General features: G+C 41.5%; 1 protein-coding gene across 3 annotated transcripts in view; it reads left to right on the top strand.

Moving 5' to 3' along the window:
• Soga3 (SOGA family member 3) overlaps window positions 1-13,860 on the top strand; it is a gene marked incomplete at its 5' end in the record, with an annotated part of 35,256 nt that continues 21,396 nt past the window's right edge. For all 3 annotated transcript variants that reach the window (XM_013516632.1, XM_013516631.1, XM_005389169.2), the window contains 3 exon segments: window positions 1-68; window positions 467-691; window positions 2,317-2,475. In XM_013516632.1, coding sequence (XP_013372086.1) covers window positions 1-68; window positions 467-691; window positions 2,317-2,475 — 452 coding nt within the window.

Here is a 13,860-nt window from a genome sequence, read left to right as displayed (position 1 = left end):
TGCTCCAGGAGCAGGAGGAGATGCAGGAGGAGATGGAGAAGCTGCGGGAGGAGAACGAGACGCTCAAGGTGAGGGCGCCGGGGCGCGGAGGGCCAGGGCGTGTCCTGGGGTGCGGGGCTGCTGGCCTGTGGGGGGCCTGGGTTAAAGATTGGGGGCAGGGGGTCCTAGACCTGGTCGGGGTGGGAGACAGCCCGCTTTCACTGAACGCGAATCTGGGCCTTGGATTCTCTAGTCATGGCCTGTGCTGCTTTTACATACAGCAAGCCCGAGCGAGGCAGCAAGTGAAGGCCTAAAGGGGCCCGTTTTTCTAGTTTCTTCTTTCGGCTCCTTGTCATTCCTGTCTCAGGCAAAAGCCCCCCGCCCCCCCAAAAAAGATTTCACGTTGGGATGGATGGGGTGCGCACGCTGTGTCCGAGGGGCGGGAAGCCCAGCTGACTGTCGACCTTTTCACGTGTCACCGCCCCAGAACGAGATAGATGAGCTGAGAACCGAGATGGACGAGATGAGGGACACTTTCTTCGAGGAGGATGCTTGTCAGCTGCAGGAAATGCGCCACGAGTTGGAGCGGGCCAACAAGAACTGCCGGATCCTGCAGTACCGCCTCCGCAAGGCCGAGCGCAAGCGGCTCCGCTACGCGCAGACCGGCGAGATCGACGGGGAGCTGCTGCGCAGCCTGGAGCAGGACCTCAAGGTGCGCGCGGGGAGCGAGGGGCGCTTCGGGCCGGGGCTCCTCCGTCAGCGGTGACTGGCCAGGAGCTTTAGGGACACGGGTTTTCGCAGCGCTGATCACAAAATGTCAAAAGCCTGGAAAGGACTGACAGGTGGGTGGAAAGAGTGCATTGTACGCGGAGAGAACAGTGTGTGGTGGAGACCAAGTCTGCGGGTGTCCGGGGGGCTGTCCTGGAAGTACGTGGCTCTTCCGGAAGTGGTGGGAAGAGGGCGCCTGCTCCAGGGCAGACCACGGGCGTGGCCCAGCCAGCTCCAGCTCGGACTGGCCTCCGGTGTCGGCCTTTCCAGGGAGGCAGGTGGAATCCGGCACAGGAGCAGAGGACCTGATCCCCAGTATAGGAGCAGCACTATAATGAGAGTTACAACGTTTTCTACCTTCCGCTGCCCACACAAACTCTGTCCTTTCTACACTCAAGCACTGCAGTAACTCCCGGGAAGGAAAACACTGCCCAAGCTGTGGCTTATCTGGAGAAGGAGTGAAACAAATGAAGGTTGCTCCTTCCTGATCTCTCCCGAGGGAGACATCCCAACTATGACGTGCAATTTTAGATGAGATAGGTGTAGTCTCTACGTTCAGTTTGACTATAGGCAGATTCACTGATAGTGCAAACCAGACATTGCATTCCCCACCGGAGACCATCAAATACATTTCAATCGTATTAACTTCATCAAACTATAAAGAAAAGCTAGAATTAAAGAGAGCGAGAGTATTCTGTGAAAGTCATTACTGTCTTATTTTTTCCTGTTTCCTAGCATTTGTTGGATGTTACATGCTCATTATGTACTAGGCGCTATGGAAAGCATTCTTGCATACATCACTGTATCATAAAATGTAAAAGAATATGAAGTAGAGGTTATTAATGGGACCACCTTACAGGTGCAGAGGCTGTGATTTTTACATCGGCTTAATCCACTGCTGGGAGGTAGCCAGACTCACTGTCCAACCAGTGTATGGAGACAACTTGCATCCTGACCTTCTACGCCAGAATGTTCCTCTTCTCTTCCAAACTCTAAAATTTCCAAGATAATCTCAAAATTTGGATCAAAAATGCAGTTATTGAAAGTAATTAGTCTTAGGGGCTAATGCGTTTCCTAAATCTCAATACTGAGAAGTAGATCACAGTTTAAGATCAAAATTTAAGCCACACATCCCCACTTCAAAAACCCTCTTTTTTCTATTCTTTAATGCAAACAATGGAAGACTCTGCATCATAGCTTTCTCATAGAATTAGCAGACAGGTATAATTTCTCAAAATGTGTTCTAGTGCAGTAGAATGTTTATTGCCATGGTGCAGCATAGAAGCTGAGAGAAAGAATTCTAAAGCCAGACCCCATATGTGCTTGTTAGCTGGGTGACCTTGAGTGTATTACTTCACCTCTCAGACTTAGCCTCCTGTGTAGCACAGAAGTAGTTACAGTGCCTGCCTCATGGAATTGTTGTGAGTAGCAAGTGGTTAATATGTACGAGTGGTTTATATGGAAAGCGCCTGGAACCCTGGCTGGGCACGAAAAGCACTTTGTAAGTGCTGGCTCTTACTGCTTCCGCTATGAAGAAGAGAGTTTTATCTTGCGAACTCTTTATCATAGGTTGCCAAGGACGTGTCTGTGAGACTTCACCATGAGCTCGAAAACGTGGAAGAAAAGAGAACAACTACAGAGGATGAAAATGAGAAACTGAGGCAACAGCTTATAGAGGTTGAAATTGCAAAGCAAGCCTTACAGAATGAGCTGGAAAAAATGAAAGAGGTTGGTTTTTTATTGTGTTGTGAGGTACTGCGATTTTTAGCTCTTTTGAAAAGAATTCCATGAACTAAAATAATTCTGTCTTTATTTGATGATTGCAAGACAATTCCGGGTCTTACCTCATGCAGTAACAAGTATTTAATACTAACAAGGAGTAGCAAAGAAAATATTCTAACTTGAGCCTTGACCTATGTGAACCGTGACTGATGTCCTATCGTTGGTTTTTCTAAATGTATGCTGATTAAGTAAATGACACAGCGTGCCAAATACTAAGGTTGTCAAGAGTGTGAAAGAATGAGGCTTGCCTTAGTTGGGGTAAGAGTTTTATGGGATTACTGCTGAGCTCAGAGCACCATGAACTTCTACAATGGACACGGCTATGAAAGCCATTGGTCTGCCCAATCATTGCCTGAAGTTTCCCTGTCACAAAGTCCCTCAGATAACCTATGCTCAGTGTGTCACTAAATGACTGATGCTGAAGCCCTTCCCCAAATTCTATCGCATCGTAACTCTGTTTAAAGTCTTTGTTTTCACTTAAAATCTGTTTAGTTGTAATTTACACCAGTTCATCTTAGTTCTGCCCTTTCAGGGAGAACAGTCAAAGTTCTCTCCTCCATGTGGGTAGTGAGTGGTTGAACACATGAAAGGTGTATATGTAAAGCACTTAGAAACCTGGCTGGACGTGATGAGCGCTATGACTCCTACTTTATTTACCTGGAGTCTCCTCAGAGAATAAACTAAAGATCACAGAAAATAATTAAAGAAGAAAAGAAGCAAAAAAGATCTAATATTAATTTATAGTAAATATTAATTGAATTTGGATTAAAATCATACTTTTTCTTTGAATACTACTTAAGTATGTGCGGTACAACTTTGAAAAACTTTTGTTGAGAGTTGACAAATGCACCTGTGGCCTTCTGAATGATTTCCTCTGGTTGGACATGCAGAACTCTAAAGAAAATTCTTATGTTTCCATGGGCTGGGATATTGAGCCCCCTGCAGTTTCTGTGCTTATCTCAGAATGGTACAGAATGTCTACCATGTAGTAGTAGAAATGTCTACAGTCTGATCAAGAATACACAACTGTGAGGACTTTGTAGAATATGGTTTTGGTAAACTATTTTTTTTAATCTTAGCATCTGTTTATATTATCCTGACTTTGAATAACTTTTTAATGGGAAAATCATTTTAATGGCACATGATCCTTGGCTACTAGCTAAGGGTGGTTTTGAAGAAAAATAGAGAAATAGTGAGAGTGAGAGCTATGTGCCAATCTTCACCAGTAACTGGGAGACCTGAAAAGCCTTCTAATTTCTACCTGCCTCTGTTCCTTTGGTTGGAAACTGTAAAGCCTGTTTCAGGTGGTTCTCTGCCTATCCAACTGCTGTGCACTTTTGTTATCAGATTCAAGACATTGCCATTTAAAGAGACGCATGACTTTGTAAAGAAATCAAATATGAAATGAATATAGATGCATATGTTATCCTTAGCAATAATGTACAGTTTAAAGAATGTGAAAAATTGAAAGTTTTGTTCCTAGAAGGAGGAAATGAAGAGTAGCTGTATTAGTTAACTAGGGCTGCTTTAACAGAGCGCCAGAGATCCAAGCACTCAAGCAGTGGTTGATTTTCTCATCATTCTGGAGGTTGAAAATCCAAAGTCAAGGTTCCAACAGGTGTTTTCTTCTGCGGGCTTTGAGAGGAGGGTCTGTTCCAGGCCTCTCCTTGGCTTGTATATGGCTCTGTCTGTGTTCATATGGGATTCTAGTAAGAGTTTTCTGCTTCCAAATTTCGCTTCTTATAAGAATACGGTAGTATTAGATGAGGCCCACACTGATGGCTTCACTGTAACATGATCACCTCTGTAAAGAACCTGTCTCCAACTAAGGTCTCATTCTGAAATATTGGGAGTTGGGAAACCAACATAGGAGTTGGAATTTGGTGAGGAAGATGGGAAGGGAAAACACGATTCAACCCACAGAAGTAGCTACTGAACAATCTTTGTTAACAGCTTCCTCTACTTATTAGTAAATATTGGAGATATATAATAATTACACTCCTTATGGGGATGTTGGTACATGTACATACTGCATCTTAATCGTTTTTACTTCCCCTTCCTTCCCCACCCTGGACAAGGAAAGAGAAGGTTCAGTGTGAGTCTCACTGGGCTCCATTCCCTGTTCATGCTTCCTTGTGGGTTTATATAATTTTCCTTGTTTGTTTATATAATTAAAACATCCTAGCCAAAAGCAATTTCACTTGATTACCAGAGACAAAGCAGCAATACATAGTAATTTGGGGTCATGTAGCTATTTCTCAAGTGGGCATCTGGAAAGTCATAGTTAAGAATGACATAAGAGTTCTCTAACTTTCATGCTATGTTTTGGAAAACGGAAAATGTTCAGATTGACTGTCCATTAATCAAATAGATGAGACTTCTCCCATCTTAAAATAAAACCCCAAACACTCTGTCAGTCAGAAGGAAGGGTAGGACCCTGGGAACATCTTCAGGAGAATCACTATGAAGAAGCGTTTTGATTCTGTGCCCCACATGCTTCCCTGTGACTCAGAATTTCTAACTCGGGGTTGGTGAATACTATCTCAGCACCAGGTGATCTGGACACAAGGTTCAAACCAAAGAGGCAACTCACCTTCTCTTAGAATTTCAGTAGCTGAACTCCAGTGCCTCATCAGAGGATACAAGCACAAATGTACAGGGCATTTAGCAGCATGACTGCTGTACATCAACTTTTGAAGTAGCTTTTTTATTTTTAAAAAAATAGCAATACAAAAGAAGTGGAGGTGTGGATGAAAATAGGAAGCGAGAGAGAGAGTGGAATATGAAGATCTGAAGAATACTAAATGTAAATGGGAAAAATAAAAAAACATTCTGGCATCCATTTGATGTTGACTTCCATAGTGTTTAGGAAATTCTCAGAAGTATGAAATGTAGTTAAAAATGTACAGAAATCAGAAAAGCCTCATTCATATAAGTTTCTTTTGTAATGATAACTTTGTTATCCTCTTAAAGAAAAATATTAAAACTCCGCTGCAATGGTAACTCAGCTGGTATTTTGTGGAGTGGACATTGTTAACTATATGCCTCCTTACTTGCAAAGTTAAAACATTCGAATGCTTCTTGAGATTAAACTGCATAGACTCCAACCCCTTTTTTGTCATTCTACCAGGGAAGAAAAATAGAAAAGGCTAAAGTCTCTATGATGAAGAAAAAACCCTAGTTAGAGATTAAAATAATAACATATTAAATAGAATATACTGAAGAGAAACTCTTCTAATTCCAAGATCTCAGTTCCTTGTATGGAGTCATATAGATGTTGAACAGCCTGCCTGGGACCAATAGACCATCTGCTAGGGTTTGGAACCATTTACTAAGACTTTAACTAGCTTCCAGGGTATTGATCGATTGCTCCCAGGGCTAGCGGCTGCGTACAGTCCTGTGCACCTGCTCGTATCCGTCTGCTCATCTTCTCCCCCGGAGAGGGTAGAGGGTAGGCACCCAAGAGCAGAAGAATTGAGTAGAGGCAGGATGGAAGTAATTGGTTTCATATTCTGCAATCCGTTGCTTGTATTGAAACAGCTGATATTCTGCCAACTGCAAACCAGAGGGACCTCTTAGGATGCAGCCTTCAAACTGAATAGCATTCTCATTGCAATTATAAAGCATGAGTTGCTACTACCAGTATGCTTTCCTGATGCAGAAAAATGTATTTATTTTCTGTAATCTGGGAGAAATGGCAGTCAGTCTTTCAACATCAGCATGATTAACAAGATAGAGGTTTCTGTACAAGCTATTTCATGGAAACAGCGAATAGCTCTTTCGGTGCCAGGATGGGTTTATGTGCAGATACGATAAAGCGAGCTACGAAGGTGGCTCTCTACAACACATTTTCTGGGTTGAGTGAGCTAAGTTGAGGGTCACTGCCCTTCTCAGTTCTGCTGCTGTAGGAGAAATTTTCATTTTCAAAGCTTTAAAACCCCCTGGTTCTTCAGAAGGGTGGGGTCATCTCCTGTCACTTTCAAAGTCTGGTCTTGTAGAGGAGCTGATAATGGACACTTAAAAAAGAGGTCACCAACACAGGACTAAAGGGAGAAAAGAGTGAGGTGAGGGTGAGGACGGTTTCTCATTTCACAACCTATGTTCTTTGTTTTGTCTCATCTCTCACTGTTACATAAGAGAACTAAAAGAACATTTTCTTAACTTTTTCCAGTCTTTGCTCTAGAGGGCTCTTAACTGGCTACTGCAATAGCACCATTTCTCTTGGGACTTCCATATTCTGGGCACTTGGTTAATATAGCCTGTCTATTACAATGGACTCACCTTCTAGAACACAAAAATAATTAATACTATAAATTTTAACAGCAGTGTCTCTATTTTTAATGTACTGAAAGTCTCTGTAGATATGATTTTCTTTACAGACAACATGAGATAAATTCTTGACTTTCGTGTTTGCAATACCTATTTATTTTCTTATATAAAGTCAAGTGGCGATTATAACTGCACTGGATTTTGATAGAACATGTTTACCTAAGGTATTAGGTGCAGAAAAGAAATGCTGCATGACATCCATGAGGCAGCTGCTCAAGAGGCAGTTTGATTGGGGAATTCTTTGGTGTGTAATATTTTCTTTTGGATCTGGTAGTTTATCAAAATTTAGAAATGGAACAGTAGTCATTGCCATTTTAAAATTAATGACCATTATTTTAATTTTTATTTTTATTTTAGAGGGAAAAATAAAAACTCAAAACAAGATAATAGGAGGGTAACACCATTATTTTTAAAAGCATCAATTAAACACTATTACTTTAGTCGTATCTTTTAGAGCCAATGGTTTAAGATGTAGGCAGTAGTACTAGGGTCTAAATTAAAAATGGACTGTGTGCCAGGGAAGCATTGGGAAGTTTGTCTTCTAAGAAGACATCCTGTATTCTGAATGAATTTTTAAAGATGAATTTATTTGGGAATTATAAGCTGTACCGGGTTTTTCAAATGAGGTTACACATATGTACCCTGAAGTGATTCCCCAAATTCAGTCATAGTCTGGGTCTTTTACCCAGAGGACAAATCCTCCAGCTGAAACTTGATGACTTACTTTGTGATATGCATTCAACCTCTATTACAACTTCACATTTCTGGTTTTTTCACATAAAAATGAAGGTCAGCATTACACAACCCCACATAGTCGACCAGATTCCAGATCTTCTCTTGGCTGGAATTTTGAGCATTATATTTATGAAACTGTAAAGCACTATAAAATTATAGATTTTACCTGATTGCCGTACATGCTTGTGAGTATATTCCCACTTCCTATCTAAAATATCTATTGATTTTGATGTTTGTCATGTAATAGGCTTCATTGTTCATTGAGTGAATATTTAAATTTTTGTTGTATTTGCTGATATATCCTCCGTGTATCAGAGCTAAGTTTCTAACTCTGGACTCTGCTTGACATATGCCAAAGACTGTAGACTGAACTGTGAGGGACCCACCGCTGAGAGGTTAGCAATGTTGAGTATCTCCGTGACGGTTACTTAGAGTTGTTGAAGGGCTATTTATGTCCTTGACTTTTGTATCCAGCCCTACCTTCAAATGCCATTTGAAATGGTTCATAACAGAATTATAAAACAATTAACTGAAGGGATTAGGAATGAGGTCAAGTGAAAGTTCTGAAAAGGTTAAGGAAAAAAGATTACTTATATAAACTTATACTTTGTTATGAAGCAGCTCTGAGTGTAGTAACAATCAAAATACTGAGAGAATTTATTTCCCAGGTAGAACCAGATACAGAGACAGTGCTGTCATATGGAGCCTGTGAAGTGACCATGAAGATGGTTAGAGTAGAGTGAGTTGTAGACAGTTGTAAATAGATGTCACATGACAACCAACACAGACAGATGAGCCTTCCAGTTATCAGTTCTCATCTATATCATCAATGAGCTAGGAAATACACTTTGTATAGAAAACGAAATGAAGGCATTTTTTTCATAAGCCAAGAATTCCACTGATGTGTGAGAAAGTGCTTATGTCACGGATCTGACACTTCATCTGTCATTTCCTGTGACCTTGAACAAATAACTTGAAATTTATAGGCCTCCATTTTTTATTTATAAATGGAGAAATTAAACTCAGTGTTTTCCAAAGTCCTCATAAAATTTCATTTTCTGTTTTGTCAGTGATCTGTCTCTTTCTTGCCTGAAAGATTCATAGGGATGAAATTCAGTTTTATTACTATAATTATTTTTTCACATATTTTGTTAGATAAGTATATAGATATACAGAGGACATAGGATGTAGACAGTGCAGCCTTGCTTTGAATCCAAATCTGTAGCCACTGAGGGCCCTGCCTGAAACAGACAGTAAGACCCACACTGGCCTGTCTGCACACTGCTGCTCAGCATTCAAAGCCTGGCTTCATGTGTAGAAATCAGAACTGGAGACCTGATGTGCAGAGCTGAGGATGAGTGGATGAGGATGAGGATGAGTGGAGTAACGGAAGGCACAGTTTTTAGTGTAACCTTACCTCTCTCTATGAAGCCACAAAGCCCGCATGGTAACCGAGGAATTCGTCTTCTTTTCCGCTACTCAAACCAGTCGTGTTTAGTGATGGCACCTAGGTATTCTAAGTGAGCCGACCTAACCATTCAGTTCTCTGGGTCTTACTGCTTACTGCTCTGGAAGCCTTCCAGCCCTTCACCAGGAGGGTGTGGTGCCTAAATCCAGGAGCACAAGTCCTCGATTAAACCCCAATATTCATGTCCTGCTGTTATTGAAATGGATTTCCATCCCCCTACAATTTTGATGGTTTTGAACTTTCAAGTCTTTGCCTTTCTGAAAGAATCATAAAGCTCTCTTTAAGGTGGCTTGGTCAGTGTATGTGTGATGGACATAAACCTCATGTGGACCCAACCCCATTAACAGCTCCAGTCCCTTTGTTAGGGGCTCTGAGGGTGTAACTTGGACCTAATTAGTCCATGTGGTGCTTTTAGGCTTTTGTTGGCTATGACCACTGTTCTCTGCTGCTGTCTTCTCCCATCCATCCTTGGCTGCCTGAGAAGGGCCTTGACCTTAGCGGTGACAGAAAATAGCATCTTCTCTCTGTTTCTGCCTTTTACATAAAGCTAAACACCTATAAACGTTGATTCAACGTGTATCATGTATAAGGGGCAACAGGTAAGATCACCATGGGAGTGACCTTATCTTCCCATGTGTTAATTATTTTCTGATAGAAAAATCAGACTTTAAAGGTCATACTTTGAAAATTGCTACAGCCATGCATTACTGTAGCAAACATTTTGGTGTCCATCATTTCTGGAAATCCTTAGCAGTCTTATAGAAAGTAAGCATCTTCAACATCCAGTGCGATGACCAGCATGTAGGCAGCTAGACCATCGGTTCTGGAGTATAATTGATATTGCATATTTAATTTATGTATATGTTATACACAAAAACACACACACTTCGTTTTTTTCCTGTGCTAGACTAGAGAGTGGGTCAGTCGTAGTCATCATTGTGTCTCCTACAGCCAGAACAGAGCCTGGCCCAGAACTGATAAACAGGAAGTGATTTTGAATAGAGAATGCACGATAATTAGGTGGCATGTTTTACCTGAGAGAAAAGAACAGGTGACTCAGAACCAGGACTCTGCATGCGTGTTGCCCGCTACAGTAGGAAGAGAACGGGAGGGAGCGGATGGGCCGTGCCAGCCTCACCCACTTCCAGAAGTGAAAGTCTCCCGAGACCGCAGTACCTCTAGAAACTGAACTGTCTACCTGGTTTCTATCAAATCCCTGTGATCCATCAGTAGCCATAGGCCTTCTGAAGCAAGTTCCCATAGGGCTTTGGGGGAGAGCAACGTGGGCAGGAACTCAGGAATAAGAAGGCCACTCGTCACTGGGGTGAGCTCTGTGGCCTGAGGTCTGGTGTGCTCTGCTGAGAAGACGTGGAGTGCAGACTGTGCCTTTCTGATTGAATGAGCATTAAATCCCTCCTGTGTGGACAGCTGATTCAGCAGTTAGTTTGGCTTGAGAGACGTGGACAACTACCGCAGGGCTGCAGTTGCTCAGCAGCCACCAGGGTTGCAGGCTGGTTATGTGCCGGTCACTGCACCATCTTTTATGAATAATTACCTCCTAGTCTTTTCCCTTCTGAGATGAAGACTCCAGGAGCCAGAAAGGGTATTATTGTGAGTAAAGCAGGCGTGTCAGGTCCGCAGCCCAGTCTGTCCTCTGCCCAGTGGTCTCTACTCGCCAATACCGCACGACAGCAGGGCAAGAACTTCGGCTGCTCTCCCACTCCCATCTTCTGCCTGGCCCACAGTTGACCTCTCTTTAGGAGCCTTAGTACGCCCCAGATTTTCAAGTGTCGAACCTCCAGGCTCCGAGGGGATCCTTTGAGCAACCACTGAGAGGAGACTCCCAATCTGTCCACAGAGAAAGAAATCTGCTTCATTTCTAGTGTTTGGAGGAAACACAAAAACATGGGCCTAGAATAGTGTCTTCAGTCTGTGTGTCCTTCCTCCTCTGCTTACAAATGTCACAGCTGTACTGCTTCAGCCCCTTACTGGTCGACTCTTCGTCACCTCCTAAAAGAAAGGGTTTTCCTGTTCTGTCCACTCAAAGGTGTAACATGAGACAGTGTATGCGAAAGTGCCCTGCGAACAGTAACGGTGCTACATCAGGTGTTGTTATCACACAGCCCTGGGCTTGTGGATTCTGACTTAACTCTAGAAAGAATTTTCAAGTCCGTAGCGTGAACTTCTAGACACCGTGAGGCCTCCGGTTGTCTAGTACAAGCCTTTGAAATGCTTTTTCTTTCTCTTTCCTTGTGAATGTCCATTACTTTCTGACGTCCTTCTCTGCATTTTACTTCTCTCTTCTTCCATCTTTCAGCCCTTCCTCCACTCTGTCTAGTCAGTGAATCAGAGGGATAAGTGGTTAATACAATTAACTACGTTATTTTTCTTTCTTTCACACAGTAATAGTTCCTTACTATATTTCACTGTCCTTCAGCTCACCGCTGTGAGTATTTGGGGGACAGGCAGAGAGTCCAGCCATACTGTCTGCCACCAGAGTCATCAACAGGGCTGATGGTGTTGATTTGTTTGATAAAATGTCTTTCTCCTACCTTGCTGCTCTATGAAAATTCTTCCTGAAGAATAGAGAAGAGGGTTCTCCTTAGATCAAATGTCCTAATGCACAAGATACTTCAGGTTTTGTTTTTACTGACTGCAACATCTAAATACTAAGCTTTCTGAATTTAAGAACCAGGTTTCTATTTAATTCACACATGTGTACAAGTATAGATACACAAAATACCAATAAATGCAGGGTATCAAAAAGGTTTTTTAGGAGATAAGTTTGTTTTCAAAGAATCTCACCCTTGGTGTTTAAGTTAGAATTTACTTGGTTTGTTTGTCTTCTAATATTTGTGTTACTTTCACACAGCACACAATATTAGGAGGTATTTTCCAAATCCAGTCATGTTATGATGACTTTAGACTTGACTGACTTTTAATGGAAAGTAATTATTTACTTGATGCTTCTGTTGTAGCTTCACTCTTACATTTCAGGGTCAGCTAAACTGATCTTTATCCAGATGGTAAGTGACATTTGGAGATGACATTTGAAGATGTCATTTAGCTTTGCTCCTGACATTTTTCATTTTATACTTTTATATTTCACTAATGGGACCATTTATATTTAGAACAGATCAGCTTAGAAGCACTTAAAATTAAAAATTCAAAGTTTTCTATACCCATTTTCTGTCTAGCTCAGTTATTTCCAATTTATCCAACCAATTAATCAGAGGGTAAGTGATTAATAAAATTAACTACGCTATTTTTTCTTTCCTTCACGAAGTAACAGTTTCTTGCTATTACACTGCACAAGAAATAAATTGGGAGTAGAAATAGTTACCCAATCCTGCTGTTTCTTGTATTCAGAAACATAATGAACAACTAGTACTTTGGTTATATAGTCATATCTCTGTCTCCTTGACTGTGGAAGAGAAGTTTCCATGGGAGTTTAACAAATGAATCCATTTATGTATACTTAGGATGATCTGCTATGTGGAAAGTATTATCTTTCAAGGATTAAATAGAGCTATTCACTTATGTAAAGGTATAGCTAAATTTAAATAAAAATTACTATGCCCTATAATGATGCTAGAGGTTGTTACCCTCCTTTTCATTTTACTGTTGCTAACTTTTAAGTGTCTATTTGTAATACATCTATGATTTTCAGTTTTCCCAATTACTAAAGTTAAAAAAGAAACAAGGAATTAAATTTTGTTTCAATAGTCCAAGCCCTTACACTCTACCCTGGTCTTGGTTAACTTAGCATAGCACTATAGACTAAGATTGTTAACATTAAGTTATCCCTTGTGCCAGCATATATTTCAATTTTAAAAGTATCTTTCACTTTCATACGCAACGAGATTGTCATAGAAACAATTTCATAGACTCAATTTGTATTTTCTAAACTGTACTTTTAAATAATCTTTGATTAGACAGTGCTGTGGACTTTTTCAGGAAAATTTGATAGACATTATATTTTCTGAACTGATGCCATTTTAAAAATAGCCTTCACTTAGCTGCACAGAGTAATATGATAAAGGAACTATAGACTCAGAAGTTTTCCTCTCATACTATGTGTTTCGTTCTCTTAACTCTGGCTTTCATTTTGCAGTTGACAAGTGTGCCATCAGTCTGGCATGGATGCATTTGTAGGCCAAATGATTTTCTCCATACTTATGGGCATTTTTCTCTATACTTTCTGTCCATCGGGGTCCCCCAGTTGGAAAAAGAATTCTCCCAGGGTGTTTCAAATGAAGAGAGATTACTTGCACTGATATGGGCAGGATCAAGGTGTCTTAGTTACTTTTCTTCCGTTTCTCCCAATACCCAAAGTTAAAGAGGGAAAGGTTTATTTAGCTCACAGTATGTAGAGGTTTCGGTCATTAATTGACCGCCTCCAAGGCAGGGTGGCACATGACAGAGGGGCAACAGTACTTGGTGGCTGGAGCAGCACAAGACAGAAGAAGAAGCAAGAGCAAAAGGGTGAAACAAGCCTCTTTCTGCCCCTTTTATCTTATCCATGCTCTGGGATTAGGGTGGTGCTAATCCAATCAGTGGACTGATCCAGCAATCACCCGGCTTAATCCCATCACCCTTATCCCAGCATTGCACTATGAATCAGTCACAAGCTAGATTCAGCCACCTCCAAAAAAGCCTGTCTGCCATAACTGCATGAGGCTTTGAGGGGACATCTAGACACAAACCATAACAAAAGGGAGCAAAGGAGGGCTGAGGAGGCGGTCAGAGGAGACTGGCTATGCTGGGAAGCTCTACACACAGAGAGAGGAAATGGTGCT

Source organism: Chinchilla lanigera, unplaced genomic scaffold, assembly GCF_000276665.1.
Source record: "Chinchilla lanigera isolate Chin_1 unplaced genomic scaffold, ChiLan1.0 scaffold00035, whole genome shotgun sequence".
Taxonomy (NCBI): Eukaryota; Metazoa; Chordata; class Mammalia; order Rodentia; family Chinchillidae; genus Chinchilla; species Chinchilla lanigera.
The sequence above is the reverse complement of the archived record's forward strand: the minus strand, read 5'-3'. Positions and strand labels throughout refer to the sequence as shown.